A 19765-nucleotide genomic window follows, 5' to 3' on the forward strand; every position below is an offset into this window, starting at 1 on the left:
AATTCCCCCTTTGGTGGTGCGTCTCTACTTTATGTTGAATCTTATTTAACGCACAGACACTGGATCAGAATTAGTAAGCACTAAACCACTTTTAAAAGCACTTTCCAGTAGTATTACCTTATTTATTTATTGTCCAGGAAATCAGGAACGTTACATTTTCAAGAAGCTATTTCCATTCCAGCAAACTTCTAGTACAACGTTTGTAAAACCTCAATCCCTTGTCTTTATAGTATGTATTAATCTGCCGATTGTTTATATGTGGCACTTTATCTAATTAAATGTTTGACATGACAGCTTGTGATATGTAAATAAGAATCTTGAGCTTGATGTAATACTTTGACTGCTTTGAAACAGTGAAATGTCAAAGAGGTCGCTTTACTCAACAAACTTTAATCATCACTGTCTATTATTCAGTCTTACTGTCCATTAGCTACTCATACAGTACACTTAACATTTAAGCTAATAAACAGTAGAACAAGTTTATTCTTGATATAGTCCCAGCTGCTCTAACGTTGTTAAGGATTACTCTGAACACTCCTGGAGTTTAGCTTATTGATAAACGGTCACATAACAGCCCTGTCTTTGTAATTGACATTTAATCATCAAAAAGGGCATAGTAATAGTAAGGAAAAATAATCAATTGACAATTTGAAATAATACATTTTGTGATTATAATCTTGATGTCTTAAATGCCCACAGGTCAGGTTTTCTGTAACATAAACTCCTGAGAGGTTAAGGTGTTTGTACATTTTTAATTTAAATGTAGATGGCAGATTTTGCGATCTAGTAAAACTGTCTAACCAACAATAGATCTGTTGTGCGCGCACACACACACACACACACACACACACACACACACACACACACACACACACACACACACACACACACACACACACACACACACACACACACACACACACACACACCATTTATAACAGGCTTTGGCTTAAGCTGTCTCTGATCAGGGCAGCTATCAGGTTTAGTTGAGCTCACGGTGACTTGACTCTGCCTGCCAACTCGGTAAACCAACCACACACAGTATGACAGATACACACACACACACACACACACACACACACACACACACACACATACACACACATCTATCTTTTTATTTATCTCATAGATATCACATTGCTTGTTAATTGGATCATCCACCCGTAGTAGGTTGGTATTTTGATCTTGTCGTGTCCATTACTGGTGGAGTTACATCAATTTGACAACTTAATTTTCTTCAATTTTTCTTGACGTTGTTTGACTACATCCCAAACATACTAGTAATAAGTAATAATGATATTATTTCTGCTCTCTGAATCTTATTAACAGCCATCATCAGCTTTAATGTAGCAGCTGGTATATGCAACTTGTTTCACCATCAATCAGTCTATTATTTCATATGAGCCCAAACAGAGTATTTCTTTCATTTTTTTCCCCTCTAAATTGCTCTTTAATATTTGCATAACCATTTATATTTGTACTATGTCCCTACTATTTGGTGTATAGTAACAAAGTAGACGTTTCAGCTTGTCAGATCTAAATCCAAAGTGAAGTAAAAGAACCCAGAGGATAAGCTGCGTTATTGATCTGTAGTTCCTACACACCGCCTCTCTCCTCCCGTTAATCCACAGGGTCAGCTCTAATGACATTGAGGAGCTCCACTGGCAGTCGGCACTTCTGCCATTTGCAATTCTGATAGAGGAAAGTGTATGGCGATGAAAACAAGGAGGGAAAGTGAAGGAGAAGGGAGACAGGAGGGGGACTGAAAAAAGTCACACGGAAAGGGGGTACGAAAGGTGGTGGGTCAGTGGAAAGACAGAAAAGACAGACAGCAAGAGGGTGGGTGCACTGCAGGGAAACTGTTTTGGAAAGGGAAAGATAGAAAATAGATGTGATGCATTTGAATGACACTGATATTTTTGGAAGGTATTTTATGGGTTATGCCATGTCTTACATGTGGCAACTATTTCTTAAAACATAGAGCAATAGTTTAGGCATTTTAGAAATTAGGCAAATGTGCTTTATTGTCATGAGATTGATAATTGTTTGTCAAGTGCAAAGTTACCTCAGCAGCTAGCTCTATTAGCTTAGCATAACCCATGGAAACAGGAGAAACGGCTAGTCAGGCTCTGTCCAATAGAAAAATAGTGTGGCTAATTTTTAAAGGCATAGTTCATTTTTAAAAGGACCGTTTGTAATTATTGGCGCTGTGTTACTCTGACCTCCTAAAGACAACTTTGTTTCTTCGCATGCCTCCACAATGCGGCACTATTGAAAACACTTCCACAACAACATTGTTATTCTTGCATTTAAGTGTATTTCTTGAGCTCACTAATAACATATCATACTGTTTGTTTATTTTATAAACAAAAAATATTTGCTGGGGGTTACGTGCAGAGCTATATCCTGCTGGGAAGCAGTGACATCCTGGAGTCTCCTCTGGTTGCCTGGCAACTTCATGGTGACAACGAGACAGGATATAATCTTACACATAACAATATTTTCTTCAGTTTTTCCCTAAAACAGACGAGAAATATTGTGCTTATTAAGTTAGATTTAGAGGTGCTGGGAGATTACCTTCTGACTGAATCAAGCTAGCACATTTCATGGTGTGTGGAGTTTTTGATTCTTCCAATGATTTTGTCAATAGGAAAGGGTTAACTATTTCAGATGTGTGCAGTTATGTGGCTTCTTTTTTTTTCACTTGCTAAAAGAATTCCTGCAGCCAAACAGGAAGCCGCAGAGGAAAGAGTTGGCTACCCTAATCTCGTGCAGATCCTCTGATAGCTTTCTTCTCCACAAACAATGCCGGTCAGGACTGAGGAGGCTCAGGAGGGGTTTCGAAAAAATCTGACAACCAGCTAGAGCCAACATCTTTATCACCCTCTGACTGATCAATGCCCAGGTTAAAATGACTAGGAAAAAATGTAGTCTCTTCAAAAACTTGTGCATCCAAATGTTTAACATCCTTTTTCTCTGAGCTGTCCAATTTCAATATTATGTAAAGTTGTTTTCTCTTTCAGAAAGTAAAGCACAGTCTGTCCATTATGTAATTGTATATCTAACAAATCGAATTAAACTCTTTCTGCATATATATCATCATCTGTGGTGTGTGTGACAGAGTCTCTAAATCCATGTCTGTCTATCTGTCCATCCATTAACCTGTTATATAGCAGTCAAACAATAGGAGAAGACCTGTTTGTGGTTTCCTGAAAAGTTAACCACACGATGAAGTCAGAGTGAAAGAATCCTTTTTCAAAGAGCATCACAGTTTGCTCAGCCTGCGGTCAGACTTTAAAAGTTAATACTGCCACCATGATGTCATTACCACAGGACCAGCTCTGCAGCTAATGAGTCAGACACAGCATGTAGTCTTGTAATGTTGTCTACATGTACAAATCTGTCTCTGTCAGTCAGTCTGACTGTCTCTCTCCCTGCGGTTAACACACAAACACCACAACACACTTACTCAAAATGCCAGCCCCTGTTTTATTTGTGTCTAAGTTCATGTCTAAAGTAGTACTTTATCTCAGAGTATACAAGTTACCTAAGTAAAACAAAAGAGGTGCTTTGTTCCATCGTCAGGCTAAATCCTCCCTCAGCAATTACCGTTCACCTTCCAGAGACCTCGGCGAGGAACAGAGCAACCCTCTCTCTTTTAAAGCATGCAGTGAAGCATGAAGACACCGGTGCTCCAAAGGCAGAGCCTGATCACTCTTCTATTTCAGCTGGCTGTACTGTAAGCCTCGAAACTAAATGTTCTGATGCTGCTCTGTTGGTGTCTGCAGCGAGTATTCTTTCCATGTAGTGTAGCGTGTTTGATGCTGTCGAATTAAAAATAATTGATATCATGAGACAAGTCTGTATTTGACTATGAATGTTTGGCATTTGAAATGGAGCTATAATAAACTGTGTTACCTGAGAGCAGATAGAAAGAGATTATGATGCACAGAGGTATAATTGAATGGTTTGTGTATGCTTTATGTTTAAATCTGAACTCTTACTTGCAAGAATACACTTTTATCCCCTGATACTATTACTGCCCGCTTTATCCCACTTTAGCTGAGATATATAAAAGATTAAGTTCATGATACCTAATGATCTACCCGTGAAATATGGGCTTTTCAGATAAGTGCCATGTAAGCTCTTTTGATATAATTTATGGAAACTGATTTTCCTTTTGACTTTGTCCTTCTAACAGAAGAAGGCATTATGTTTGACTTTTGAGTCTTTTTTTTTGTCTTTAATATCAAATGAATTGTGGCTACATGAAGGCTTGTATTTGAGATTCCCAAATACTTTAAGACTTAATGCCAATGTGACCATGCTATAGTGAGAAATATTGTCATACATGTTTTGGTTATAAGCAAAAGTATTGGACAAATATACATTTTTAAATTGTGGAAATGTACTAGTGTAAGTACGATTGACCCATGACCCGTTAAATGACTTTTTATCTATTGTTTCTATTCTTGACTGCACTGAATGTGTTTGTTTCTTTACAAACACAAAAGTACAGGTGCAAAAGGCATGCACACTATGCTCTAAGCTGCTCACTCTATAAGTCACCACTAGAAGCATGGCTACTGGTGAATTAGAGAGTTGTCCATCAAAACCGGGTCAAATATTTGCCTTGAGCTGTCCGGCTTTTTCATAACATATCTTTCAGCCTATGACAGAGATCTTTGAAATCCAATCCAGTTGATCTCCCCTCTAAATTCCACTTCATGACTCAGTGAAAAAAGCGAGGTCATCACTCACTACTATATCCCTGACTCATATTCAACTTGTTCTCATTTCCTGTTTAAGTAGAGTGCAGCTTGATCGCATTATGAGACACTAAAACACCATAAAAGACAAATTGTAATAACAAATAAAAAATACCTTATTTTTTTCCAGTATATTTTGTGCACATGGTGCATTATGATGTTTGGGACCATTCTCCCCTTCTGTCTCTCTAAACATGGGGAGAGTGAGCATTAGGGAGAATGAGTTCAAAACAAGGCTAAAGAAACCCAATTTAAAACAAGTTTAATTTAAGTTTTTTGCTGTTAATTGCAATTGTGACAGATTTTAAAAGTGACAAAACAGGATACGGTGTTTTGTTTAATCAAAAAACACCGTACACCCTGTTACCATTTCATATTAAAGTCCTAAAGTGAAGAATTTGAAGATTTGTGACTATAGTGGCCCCAAGTGGTAGTATAGAAAAAGACACTGGGCAGAAAGCAATAAATGTAGATTTATCGGTGCTTGTCAGGCAGTGTTCAGTGGGCTTTTAGGGCTTTTTCCTTGAAACGGCTGCCTGCTGTTTGTGGAAACTACACGAGTGAACCAAAACTGTAAATCTGCAGGCCAGTAACAAATAAATAAAGATGTGGAAAATCTCTATACAGCTCAGGGGGATTGCAGGGTTATAAACCATTTTATCATCAAGAGAAACTCATTAATAAACAAGTGGTCATTTGATTTGTTGACTCATTTAAATATTGATATTTGCAGCTTTAACATCTTAATCCTTAAATATTTACTGTCGATACTAAAATGAAAGGAAAAGTGATAATAACTTGACGAAAGAAAATCTATAGTGAAAGTAATAATCATACACCTCCCGTTATGCTAAAATGGACCCTTTAAGTGTAGCAACAAAAACAAAAAAATCTGTGTGTGTGCAGGTCTGAGTGTGTGAACCACCTGAAGAATGCCCACAGTGCTGTCTGTTTTTTTACTTGAGCATGTTGTAGCCTTTGGAGAAGTCTGGCTCAGGGTCATCTCAGTATTGCAGATCAGAGAGTGTGGTTTTGGCTGGAGGCATAAGAAGTGTTGTTTCTTTTGCCCACACACACACACACACACACACACACACACACACACACACACACACACACACACACACACACACACACACATGCACACACACCATATCACAACCAATCCCCAACTCTCCCATTTTGCACTCATCTGCAGCCTTATTACCCAGAGTCCTCTGCAGCAGCCCGACCAGCGCTCTGCTGCTGGAGTGTTCTGTTAGTCACATCAGCACCCAGCGCACGCTCAGCCCAGCTCAGATCATCAGGAATTTCACCGATGGAAAACCTGCCCAGAATTCAGAAAAAGGCTGTGCATACATCTAATTTTGATGGAGTTTTCCTCCTCGGCTCGACTGGTCTTTTTCTCTGCTTAGTCCCTGGATGAAATGCTGTTTCATCCCATCAATGTAATTAACCGCAAGAAATGAAATCTACAATGCATAAGAAAAGTCTATTTGCATGTCCTAATCAGAAGAGTTGGGGTTTCAACCCCTTAAGGTATACTCCAATCATCATGACAAATTGTGACTATTCAGTGATGATTACAATGCCTGTAGGGATTTATATATTAACATATACATCATGACCATTAACACCACTTTTTTGTGGCATCACTGCATAACTCAGTCATCAAAATAAAGTGAAATCATCTGTAGGATTTCTGAACATCTGTTGAGTTGGAATGCCAGAGGCCCTTTTAGTAATAAACCATTTAACAGATGCCTAATTGCTGTATGAATCAGCATCAAAATGCTCTTCCAAATACAGTGTATGCTGTTCTCTCTTATACAGTAGTTTTATTTTCTATTGTCTCTGTCTTTTTAAACATTTTAGATTTTTTTCCCCCTTCCTAATTTGAACTTACAACTCAATAATAGACACTGCTACCGTGTCAGTATTTTTCTACCATTTAATATGTGTTGGTGGTGAAAAAATCCTTTAGAGAAGTGATCAACAGGCTAGCATAGGATAACCATTGAAACATACAATACACATCATTCTATCTCTAATAAATGATTTATTGGTTGATTCCCTGCAAGGAACCGACAGGCTACTTTGTTAACAGGCATTAACCAGCATCAGGAAAGAGGCGTAAGCACAGCAGGGTCTTCATGTTCAGGGCAGCTTCACTTCTGATGTCTGTTAAATCAGTGAGGCGTAGAATGTTTCTAGACATGCTTAATAGGATGTTTTTTACTCTTGCTTTCCTGTTGCATCAGCGGTTGAAAACAAATGTTTTTTTATCCATGAATGCCCAGTTTATTCCACAGCCCTGCCTGGATAATCTCAAGGCTGCAGTATTTCCATGTTGATTCCCGTTAGATAAACAAGAGTTACCAGCTTGTAAGTTGCCTCTTTTTTTACGCTGCTGATTCAATTACGCCCAGGGGCCAGTTGCTTGTGTAGACCATATTGGAGTGCCATTTTGCTTATGAAAGCAATTTCCAAGTTGTATTTATTTTTATTTTTTAGCTAGTCTTAGAAGTGTGATTGGTAACTTTTTCCATCGTTAACAAAACCCCTGGTTGGGACACCGTCTGCATCAGCAAAGTGGAGGGGGGAGGAGGGAACAGCAAATGTTGTTTGGAGCAGGCAGTTTCAAGACGCCCCTGGACCAGAAGTGACTTGGACCAAAGAGTTTTTTCCTTTGTGTATTATTTACTACGTGTTTGTTTGGTATGTGTTATGTGAGCCTGCTTGGTATTTTTCCCTGTAAATCCTTATTGGACAAACTTACGATGTATCTGCTTAAGTGTGTGTGTGTGTGTGTGGGGGGGGGGGGGGGGGGGGGGGGACTGGCACATGCAATGCTGCCTACTCTGTAGAGCAGCTTCTTCCAGTTTTGGGGTAAAAGCATTTTCTGCAGACATGGTTTATTTCGTGAGGAATGACATCAGTAAAGATTTCAAAGGAAGGAAAGAATACACTGTAGCATCTGTACATGGGCTGTGAAAAGAAGCATAACAGCATATAGTATTTTTCATATTTCACCCTGCATAACTTACTTTACCTTACCTTAGACTAAGGGCACCTATGTTGTCTTTATTTTGACTAAAAAATGAAATAGAAAAGGAAACAGCCATTGTTACCATGCTACCACGAAGCACTTACCTGTCCACTGTAGACAGCCATTGTTGAACAGTGATATATTCTTAGTCCTGACACCAACAATTACTCATCTGGAAACACTGTGTGACAAGGTGTACTATTGCTCATGCTAAATTATTTACTGAGCCACAAGCTTTTGTAAACTTCAGCGCCAATTAATCTCAAGAACCTCCTTTGTTTGAGAGCTTAATCGTTTGCTAATTAGCGTCCTTGCTAACAGACACTCTCAGTGGAAATATACGATTACATAGCCCATCGACAGGCTCAGTAAACAAAGGCTGTTTGCCTAACTGCCAAAGCAGTTGTTGTAAAGCTAGAGAAGGGTAAATCTATCATTTGTTTCTGTGTGTATGTGTGTGTGTTTGTGTGTACCTACTGTATCTGAGTCTGCATGCAGTTTTGTGTCAATGAGTGACGGGAGAAAACAGAGAAAGTGAGACACGGGAAAAACGAATGGTAACAAGAAGACTGTGATTGTTGGGCACATTTCGATTTCACTGTGTGCCTCTCAGTTATTGTGTTGATTTAAACCAGATTTGAGTGAACGTGTTGGTTTGTTTGTTAGTGACAGTGCTGAGAGTCTAGACAGCTTGAAATAGGTGACCTCAGACAGATGGCTTGGTGCTGCAAAACTGAGAGAGGTGGGTGGACTGAGAGACGGAGAGAAAGAAAAAGGAGAGCGGGAAAAGAGGGTGGTATAGGAAAGTAAATAACATGAGTGATGTTATCTGACAGATGTAGCCGTGTTGATTTTATGGTCTGTGGTGGAAAGTAACGCGTGATCCCTTCCAAAATAAACTATTCAGTAGGGGGCTCTTACATTTCAAAAGTCAATAGTCGTTTTCTTATGTGAACTCTAGACAATACCCGGAGAATCAGGTCCGCACATTGTCTGGAGTTTCCCTTTCACACATTTAGCTCACAACAGGAGTGTGTCCGTGAATGGCCCGGACCATGAGCAGCTGTCTTCATACAAGGACTTATTATTTAAAGAATGGTTTGGCAAAGTCTGTATGATGTTCTGTCAAACATTTGCATTCTTACATACAGCTAATCTGGAGTAATATAGATAATGTCAGAGTTGCAGTGCATGTGTGCGGCTTAAATGCACTATTAGCTGTTCCACCAAAAAGGCTCATAGCCAAAAGAGGTGAAGTGTTCTAAATATTCACTTTGCAGTACATTCATTGTTTTAATTGGTCCTAGTACTCCTTCCATCACTGGATGTAATGCTATTTTACTGATGGAGCTACAACAATGAGAACTTTTCCATCTATTTATTTCACTATACTTCTTCCTAATGCTTTTTAACTTGGTCCTATTGTCTGTGCCATTTCAAAAACCAAGGCTTGGGAGATAAGAGAAAGAGGAAAGTTATTAAAAGAAAAATAGCAAACACAGGAATAGTATTCACAGGTGGAGCTTGAGGGAAACAGTCAGGTGGTAATGTAGAACTAATTCTGCAATACGATATGAAAAACAACAGGATGATTTGTGTCTTTCCCCTGATCCTCACTTCTCTCTGCCTCTCTCTCTCTCTCTCTCTCTGGTTCATATCATTTGCTCTCCTGACAGAAATTGTGCTTTTCAGTGATGGAGTGTGACATGCCGGGGCTTAGTTTTGATTGTCACCACAGGCCCACAGATTACATGGGGCCACAGTCAATGGGAAAAGAGCTAAGTCCTCTAGAATGGAGTACATCTACAGCCTTCAGCCAGCACGACTCACGGGAATCTAGCCAAATTGGAAACCTGCTAGTAAGGCAGTCACCAAGGCAGAAAGACAGGTGTCACACCAATAACTCACTTTCTGTGCTCACTTTCCCTCCTCCTGAAGGTGACTTCAAGTTGAAAAAGGATTTAGAAACAATAGTTGGTGTTTTGATCAATTAGTTAACAGTCAGAATTGTGGTTATCCTTCTTTCTATCTGTCTGTCTATCTATCTGTCTGTCTATCTATCTATCTATCTATCTATCTATCTATCTATCTATCTATCTATCTATCTATCTATCTATCTATCTATCTATCTATCCATCCATCCATCCATCCATCCATCCATCCATCCATCCATCCATCCATCCATCCATCCATCCATCCATCCATCCATCCATCCATCCATCCATCCATCCATCCATCCATCCATCCATCCATCCATCCATCCATCCATCCATCCATCCATCCATCCATCCATCCATCCATCCATCCATCCATCCATCCATCCATCCATCCATCCATCCATCCATCCATCCATCCATCCATCCATCCATCCATCCATCCATCCATCCATCCATCCATCCATCCATCCATCCATCCATCCATCCATCCATCCATCCATCCATCCATCCATCCATCCATCCATCCATCCATCCATCCATCCATCCATCCATCCATCCATCCATCCATCCATCCATCCATCCATCCATCCATCCATCCATCCATCCATCCATCCATCCATCCATCCATCCATCCATCCATCCATCCATCCATCCATCCATCCATCTATCTATCTATCTATCTATCTATCTATCTATCTATCTATCTATCTATCTATCTATCTATCTATCTATCTATCTATCTATCTATCTATCTATCTATCTATCTATCTATCTATCTATCTATCTATCTATATCCCCCCCATCAGTGTCACTCTATGTTTCCCTCAATCTAATCACAGCCTCTGTCATGTTGAAGCCACACTTCCCTTTCAGTGTTGGCAATTAGGATGATCACAGATCATTGAATCCATGCACATATGAATATGATGACACCACATATCATCTGAAGCATCTGGGAACGTAACAACAAACAGATGTCCCAGACATGTCTTTAGAAAAGAGGACCCGTTACCCTTTATATCTCCCCTTGTCTGTGTGCTCTCTTCCTCATTCTTCCTCCTCTTCCTCCTCGTCGTCACTCCGTTATCCTCTGGAACACATGGTTATCGCCTGCTAGTAGTTGTCATGGTGATCGACCCCGGGGGACTCATCCCAAAACCAAAAGTTCTGCTTGTCTGAAATAGAGACTCTGCCTTTCTCCAGAGGGAAGGGGGTTCATTTGGTACATGGGGAAGCAGTGAGATTGGGGGGGGAGAGGAAGAGAGGGAGAGAGGGGGAGAGACAGAGAGAGAGAATGAGGCAGTGTGCATCCATTCCAACTGGGTCACATCACGGGAGCATTGCGTAAGCATAAACACTGCTGCCCCTGTGCTATGCCCTAAGCGTTTTCTAACACACACACACACACACACACACACACACACACACACACACACACACACACACACACACACACACACACACACCCACACCCACACCACACACACACACACACACACACACACACACACACACACACACACACACACACACACACACACACACACACACACACACACACGTGGTATGTCTGTCCAGTGCCTGCTACTGTCTGGGAATCAAGTGTTTGTTACGACAGTCAGTTGTGTTCTTTTGCACCAAGCTGTGGTCCATCTCTTCTCTCTTGTACTCTTCTTTCTCTCAGTGGATTTGCGATAAGTACATGGTGACAGTGGGGTGAAGCTTCCTGTCTGTTAACTGCCAGACTGGACAGCAGCATGACGTAGCACTTCTTGCATGCTGCATATCCAAAAACACACACATACACACACACAGTGTTATCTTTTCAGAAGGTTATGTTCCTGCAGTCATCGTGACCTGTGTCATTCTTTTTGTAAATATTCCAAACCTGCGTCATTCATGATGATTGGCAATTCATATCACTTCTTCTCTCAGACATTGTGAAGCCTTTAAAAGGATCCAGGTGTTTATCAAACATTCACATGTATTTTTTACATCAACAGGTCATCAGGTTTATCCGACACTGAAGTATATAACTACAGCTCCTCTGATCGTCCCATCTTACGAGTTGGAAACACGTAGAGCAGCAGTACTTGTAGCATATACAGGAAGCTTTTTTTTGCACCCTCCTTGTGCATGCTGGGTGTGTTGTTTACAGGCCCTCAGTAGTGCTGGTCTGTTCCCAACATGCTCTTCTCCACACATGTTTGGAGATCTTAACACCTTCGTAAATAAACACCAATGCAAATGCATTTCATATTTGCAAGAGTTGTTTGCGCAGTGCACTGTGTGTGCGTCGGTAGAGGGTGTGATTGACTATAAAAGGAACAGCCAAAGCCAGTTGTTTAGAATCCTAGTTGGACAGTTTCAAATCCCCCCTTGTACTAAGAAATGGGAATAGAGGGAGGGGTTGAAGATGTATGTGTTTGTGTTTGTGTGTGTATGTGTATGTGTATGTGTATGTGTATGTGTATGTGTATGTAGCTAGTCAGGAGAGCCTTTTCCAACCAGGGAAGTTATGGGAGACAGAAAGACAGACAGACAGACATGGGAGGAATAGACAGAGTGTAGCAGAGAGAGAGAAAGAAGCGAGGGGTGGAGCTACGTGTATGGAGGCGTGGCCATGTATCTGTCACTCACTGGTGGTTGCCATGGCGAGCGGGCGGTCCTGAACAGCGGGACATCCAATGGGAGACGACGCTGCTTGTGTCACCATGGTGACGGGGCTGTGCCCAAGGAGGTTGTGATGGGTTGACAGGTGCGTGACAATCGGAGCTCTCTGCAAGCATGTACGCCAAAGGCAAGAGTAGCAACGTGCCGTCCGACAGCCAAGCCAGAGAAAAGTAAGTTTTATTTATGGGGGAGGAAACCGTGGCTGTGGGGGAAGTTGATGAGCGGCCAGGGGCAAGCACACTCCGAGCTGCGGTAGGGGAGGGCTTCACTCAGCGGCATGGAGCTCTCTGCTCAGCTCTGCAAGGCTTGGAAAGTTCATTTATTTAGAGGAATATGGAGATTTTGTCGGCGGGCATGTATTGTGGTTAGATAGAACAGGTTAAAATGTAACACTGCCTCAATGGTTAATTTCAGGATTTCCCTCTCATGTGTTGTCTTGATATTTATGTGTTTGTTTTATTTAATTCCGAGTGGCTTCATTTGTAACATTAATTTGCAGTTTGCTTGTGTTTAACGCGTGTTTAATACACATTTAGCCTAGTAAACAGTTTCGACATAGGGACGATTTTGCCATTTTTGTAAACATGTGGAGCGAAACTAGACATTCAGGACCGTGTGTCAGCGGTGGAAGCGGCAAAAAGTCCAAGCATTTGGCTGCGCGTTTTGTAGTTTATACAGTCTATGGTTTTGAGGTTTCGCTTCGCAAAGGGACTGTGTCTCGTTTTAAAGCCACGCTGCTTTAGTCCAGTCATCGCTACAGTAGATGACATTTGTGACAGCAGACAGTGATGTTCTCTCCTCATTTTGCCGAGACAGTTACAGTCGATCGGGCTTGGTTTAATAGTTGGTCATTATACAACCTGATCTATACCGCTTTTTTTATTTACATACATGTAGTCAAAGATAAGCGTTTTTTCATTGAACTTCTTGTCATGACTGTGCTTTCCGTTTGTTGACAGGGAAAGAGAAAATACTTGGACCCAAGTGAGTTTTTCATTGTAGAATGAAGTCAATTTTAGGGTTGGACGTCTCAGTGACAGTTTTATTGGAAATAACAGGTTGTTACAAAAATGTATTCATCTTGCGTTTGCTTGTGCTAGTTTTCAACACATTGTATCCGCATGATAAGTAAAAACTAAACTGGACGCACAGAGAACAACAGATCATGTGTTAGAGTGCTTTAAGGTGAAGACCCTGTTCAGTTGCATTCAGCCAGGCATGGATGCTCACTACCTTTTTGGATGCTTGGGGTCGAACGAGCAATGACTAGGGGCATACCAGCATCTGCTGGGACAGGTATTGATGATATGCCTTTGACTGTGTCTGATAAGGGTACATAGAGGGAAAGGGTTAGGGTATAAGATAAACTGCATTAAACTTGAAGTACTCAGTTGTTGCCTCTGTGAGCTTCCTTTAAGGTTTTTTGTCCTTGCAATAATATGTCCATAAAAGAGTAGATTAAAAGTCTCACCTTTAGCTTGGTCCGAGCTACTGTTTCTTATTTATTTTGTCTCTTAAATCCAGTCCGCTCATGTTTGTCAACAGTGGGTTTGAGTAGCTTCATCCCTTGAGCCCCATTCTGTATCTCCGAATCGATATGATGGGAGTGAACAAGGTGGCTCCTTCGCTGCCTTATTGCATGCATGCACTGACAGATGCAAAGATGGAAACCTTCCTCCAGGCCTGGAAGATACTCTGTGTGAACACATGTAAGCCCGTACTTGTGTGTATGTGAGCATGTACTGTATGAAAAATGCAGTACAGCTAGTTATTATTCTGTTGAAAGTGTTACTCAGGAGTCCCCTGACAGTGAGCCAAAGCAGCTCAGTTCACCTATGATGAAGAGTCTTAGCTTCATATTTTCAGACGTACTGAAAAACCTGCTGCCTTTTGTAGAAAACATCTAAACTGTGTTCATACATTCGATGTAACAGACATTACATTTTATCAGGTAAAGACTTACTTTTTGTGAAGTTCAACATTAATGGACACTTGACTTTGTATGAATCTTAACATTTCAACCGCAGTTTGTTTATTGTTAATTAACCATGTACTGTGATCTCTACTGATTATTTTGGTAATTAAGTCTTCGAGAACAATACAGGCTACATATTTCCTGCAGACACAAAACTTCCTACTTTCATATCTCACTGCCTGGCATGACATTTAGTTTGGACTTCCTTGTTGTTGCAGATAATTTCGTTATCTGTGTTTACATTTCCAGGCGGTAGTTGATGTTCCATAGGGCGTCAATGGCCACAACAAAAGAAAAGGACTGGGTGACAAGAAAACACCAGATGAAAAGGCTTTGAAAGGAAAAAATACGACAAGGCAGAGTTTCATTAGTCTCTTAACAAGCAGCCTTGTTTATCAGTGGTGTGTATCAGAGAAGTAGAGCAGGCCCAGTGCAGCCGAGTCTTCAGTTGTTTCTCATTTCTGCAGCGCAGCGGGGGATCAGAGAGTGGGAGAGACGGAGGGCAACAACAGATTCAGGGAGAGAAGGAGGAGGGGAGTGAGCAGGACTGAGGGAATTTGCTGGATCATTAGTTTACAGAGTTGTAGCATTGACCTCAGGATGGACCCCCGCAGACACGGGGCTCTGGCTTCTCGCCCTTGTAGATGTAAAGGCGCTCTAAGTGCATCCAACCTCTGTGCAACTCTGTGTGCGATAGGAATCTGATTTGTGCAGCGTGTCTTTGCTGCAGATGATTTTGGGAGTACACTTTTTGCTTCAACAGGTTATAATAACCCAGTTTTATAAGCGTTTATCTGCTGTTCGTTACAGTTTGCATATTTTGAGATGAAAAGTAATATAGCGGGATAACATTGTTGGTAGATTTATATAAAAACTAGCACTTTTCAAAAGATTCAACACCTTTTAAGGCGCAGGTTTAAAACATGTCAAATCTTTTTCCAAACAGAACACAGGAAGTTTTATATTCTCTCTCTTTAAGAAGTGTATGGAATTTCACAGTGTCCCCTTTTTTATGGTCTGCAAAATTCTTGATACGAAAAATGTAAAAACAAAATAAGTTATTCTGCTCAAATGGCTCAAAGTGCCTCATACTTGAATTGTTTTTAATACTAATTTTCGTGGGAAGATTATGTTCCCAATTGCTAATTTGAAGTATTCTTCTATACAGCATAATGTACATTTGTAAATATGGTTCAGTTTAGAGTAAAACAGACGATAAGCCATGTCCCTGACATTGCTATCAATACTTATGATAAGGTTTATTTCTTCAATAGAAGGTAGTTCCAGTTGGCAGCAAGGTATGCTTAGTACGGGTCTGTAACGGGGTCTGCAAGCTACAATGGTAGCCAAGGCGAATGCTGCATTCATTTGCTCCTAACCCTTACTCAGAGCAATTAGGTAACACGCTAAAAGTTGTTTCCTTAAAGTTGATAGGAATTCATTTCTCAATTACTCTGACAGCACATAAGTGCAGCTCAAATGTTTGTTATGTTGATGAAAGTAAAACATAATGCATTCAGAACCACTCCAATATGTGACTGTGCTATTCAATTGCTACAGCCTTCAAGTTTCAAGTGTCATGAAAACTGGGCCAGTAGTTTTTTCCTTAATCCTGTGAATTTGAATATGAAGCTGTCTTAACACCTACTGTATGTTCCCGAAGTGAACACCCTCTTTGAGTCTTAGACAGCAACACTGTTCAGCTCTCCTCTCCCTCTCTCTCCCTCTGGCTGTACCTGTGTTACCGTCTGCACTTGATTTTGATTCATTGTGACAGTACATGACCACTGACTGTGTACTGCAATTGTTGAACGAGTGTAGGTTTCAGTGACTGGCAGTTAGAGGACACATTCCACATAGTTCTGGGATTGTGGTCGTGAGTGAGTTGCATTGCAGCACATAGTACACATTCTTGTTTTCTTTTCTGTGTGTGTGATGAGGACAAACAGTGCTTAAACCACACACATGCATGCTTGCAAGTACTCTATGTTATCTCTACGGTTTTGGGTGTGAAAATGTAGAGCAACTGTATGGTTTTGTGGAATTTTGACAACCTGTGTTTTTGTTATTAATTATATAAATAAGAAAAACTGTAAAGTCATAGTTTTAAAAACTATTATAAGCATTGTTGTTATTCAGTCTGTAGCTCAGGTGCCAAATATAATTCTGGTGCAGACTCTAGCACTTCTAGTCTGTAAGGATCATCATTCTGCACACATACATTCAAACACACACAGCTACTTCTGAACCGAGACACCTCAGAATCCTGCCAGGAGGCTGCCAATGCAGCATTGCGCAGACTGAGGCAAAGCATTGCATGCTGGGAGTGTTTATCCGACAGAAGCAATTCAGGCTGCCACTCTGGCTCTGACAGTAAGTTGCATTACAGGAGAACTACAATAGAAATAGAGCAGTATCTTCGCTCACACATAGCGTAGGCTCACAATGCCTCGCATCGACTGTGCAGGGAATCGGATTTTGTCCATGCCAGCTGCCACCCTATGGATGTAATTGATGAGTTTTCTGCTTGTTTACTACATTTCAGTGTCCTTGAGAAATGATAGGGGCACACTCGTTAGAGGAAAGAGGGAGTGGGACCATTTATTAGAGCATGAATAAAAGAATGTAGCCAGGGGATAAACACATGTTACCGGTCAACGTGGCATGTGAAATGAGCAGCAGAGTATAAAACATGAGCAACGACCTTACCAATTTAAACCCCAGCAGGAGCTTAACAGTTGAGAGGTAGAAAAAAAGAAGTAAATGAAAGAAAGATGTAAAGGGAAAGAAAGTTTTGGTGTCCAGGTCAGAGGAGGTCAGGTGATATCCTGCAGGAGCTCGTGGTCTAATGCGCCGTAATGGCTGTGTTTCGGACCTCAGCACTCTACATGCATCGGACTCTCTGTGGATCACTTACACTGGTAAGTGGCCACACCTGGTTCTGTTGGCCTGAGTCCAGTGAGAGAGTAAAAGCCCCAGGGAGAAACCCCTTCACCCAAACATTAGAGCCACATGGTATGCCTCGGCCTTAGCTACTTCAACAGAGAACAATATGAATGTGTGGGAAGTGTGTTTGTATCTGAACTGCTTTGGGTCAATATTGTGTAAGCCCATCTGAGCTGTCTGCTTAATGCACTTTCTCCATATGTTTCATCCTTTGAATCAACCTCCATCTGTCAGTCACACCGCCTGTGTGAATATGAACTACAACATCCAGTGATCATTACACAGTTTATAGCCTGTCCAGCTCTCATGGGAGGCTTGTGAACAACTGCAAGAACACGGAGAACTGTCACCGCTCTCCGTTGTTGTCTTTCAGAAACACTGGCGGTCAGTGCAAGATATTGACTTTAAACTGCTGCTGCTGCTGATGTATTTAATCCTCACAGTGTTTTAGATTAGCATCAGTCTGGGATTACAAGAAAACCAGAGCTCTGATATTTTTTTTTTCATACAGAGCTGTCTTGAAACGAAAGTGATGATGACAGTTTGACAAGGCCCTGATAGCAAACACTTTTTAACCTACTGAACACATAGAGGCTGTTAAAAGTCCTCTTTTATCTGCTGGCATCCCTCCTAGTCACTCTCTTATGCCCGCTGCCAGAGATGTATCTTGCCATAGAACTGCTATCAAAGCAGCTGCCTCTTATTGAGCTGTGTGAGGCAGCCTCTGATCGACGCAGGCGGAAATGGAGTGACATGTCAATCACAGAGAAGACCCCGTGGAAGGCATCCTCACAGGACGCCTTGGGGTCCTTGAGAAGGATTGACATGACAAAAGTCCTGTGTCGGCATCAGATAGCACATGGGAGTGCACAGGGAGAGAAGAGAGTGCAGTGTACAGAAAGTCTTTTATCACTTCCTTCAAAAGATGGAGGGTACAGGTGAATGACTTTATCACCCGGTGTCAGCCCCTTAGGACCTGATTGGTGTCACTGAATGCTTTTTGTTTTAATCAGGAACAACACCTTCACATAATATATTCACTTCTTTCCTAGAAACCCACTTCCAAAAGTGATAATGTATCAGGATTATCTTTGGAATTGAGACATTTGGGGAGTGATAGACTCAGGCAGAAAGGAGGAAAATTCATCGAATGCTTTGTTTACCATGCCTGTAAACTGTGATCCATGCTGACAGTCTTTTAATCATGTTACTGGTAGCACTTGTGGTTTTGTTAAGACGTTTTTTATTGTTCCTAGTGACACCAAATATGGACCCCTTTGCTCCAAACCACAGCATGGTAGAGATGCTCCTTCAAAGCACTTCCTGTAACCTGAGAGTTCCAGCCAAAAGTAAAAAAAACTGTCCGTGGACACAACACTCAGCTGACAAAAGCCCTGTTTACCCTATTTTTTTCTAATTCCTGACAGATAAATTACTTCGCAATCGTTTACTATACCTGTCCAGTATAATATATGTAATCCTTTTTCCTATTTTTGTCAACACAAGTCAGTTATGTCACTCTCCCACTCATAACAACTGTGCTCACAGTGTGGTTTAACTTGCATTGCTCCTGTAAGTGGCATAGTATATTGCGGATGCTGCTGTGCCTCCCCTGCCTGCCGAAAGTAGTGGAGGTTGGTTGGAGGCCTCTCTGCTGATATTCCTCCATCATTGATATGCAAGCTGCATCGCACAGGCGCTAGCGCAAGGTTAAGCATGCGTGACGGCCAGGCTTAGGAGCTGCTTCAGACACTCTCTCTCTCTCTTTCTTATCTCTGTATCCCTCTCTCTCCTGCAAACACACATATTCTCTTACTCTCTGCATAGTCCTCGGTTATTCTATGTATTTCATTCATTTCGTGAAGTTAAGCCACAGATTTCTTCACTTTAATTCCCCATAAATAATACCGTCCTTACATGACCACTGTCCACTGATCCCTATAAAGTCCTCCATGACATTTTCTCCCCTCTGAATGCTAGGCAGTATATCCACTCGCTTAATATTTAAATCTCTGACATTGAGTTCTTGACTTTTAAGGTCTACTAAATGCCATTACTCAACCGCAGAGAAGCAGGCGGGATAAATGAGGGAACACAAGTTGCAGAGCAAGGCAACAGTGGTATTGTTCATCAAGATACAACCTTGTCCTTTGTCTTTACTTGGTTCATTTCTTTTTGTGTTATTAAATGCTATTATTAATTTATATAGACATCTTGGGGCATAGCTTTTACTGCCAATTTATACAACCTCATGTTGCACATCTGAATGCTTAGTCATTTATTTAAACTTCCTCTCGAGCCTCTGTGCAAGCCGTAATAGCCTCACATTCTTCCCTAAATTGCTCCAGATTGCCTTCATCTGTAGAAGTTTCTTTTATCTCATCTCATAGCTCTGTTGTTTAAAAGAAAAGAGACC

The 19765-nt window shown here is 41.1% G+C and overlaps 1 protein-coding gene across 2 annotated transcripts in view; it reads left to right on the top strand.

The window, feature by feature from the left end:
• Nucleotides 1-12466: 12466 nt before the first annotated feature.
• The window catches only part of ssbp2a (single stranded DNA binding protein 2a), a 43378-nt gene continuing 36079 nt past the window's right edge, over nucleotides 12467-19765 (top strand). For both annotated transcript variants that reach the window (XM_063896642.1, XM_063896643.1), the window contains exon 1: nucleotides 12467-12598. In XM_063896642.1, the coding sequence (XP_063752712.1) occupies nucleotides 12543-12598 (56 nt within the window). In that variant the 5' untranslated portion in view covers nucleotides 12467-12542. The remainder of the gene's footprint in view (nucleotides 12599-19765) is intronic.

This window comes from Eleginops maclovinus, chromosome 12 (assembly GCF_036324505.1).
Source record: "Eleginops maclovinus isolate JMC-PN-2008 ecotype Puerto Natales chromosome 12, JC_Emac_rtc_rv5, whole genome shotgun sequence".
Taxonomy (NCBI): Eukaryota; Metazoa; Chordata; class Actinopteri; order Perciformes; family Eleginopidae; genus Eleginops; species Eleginops maclovinus.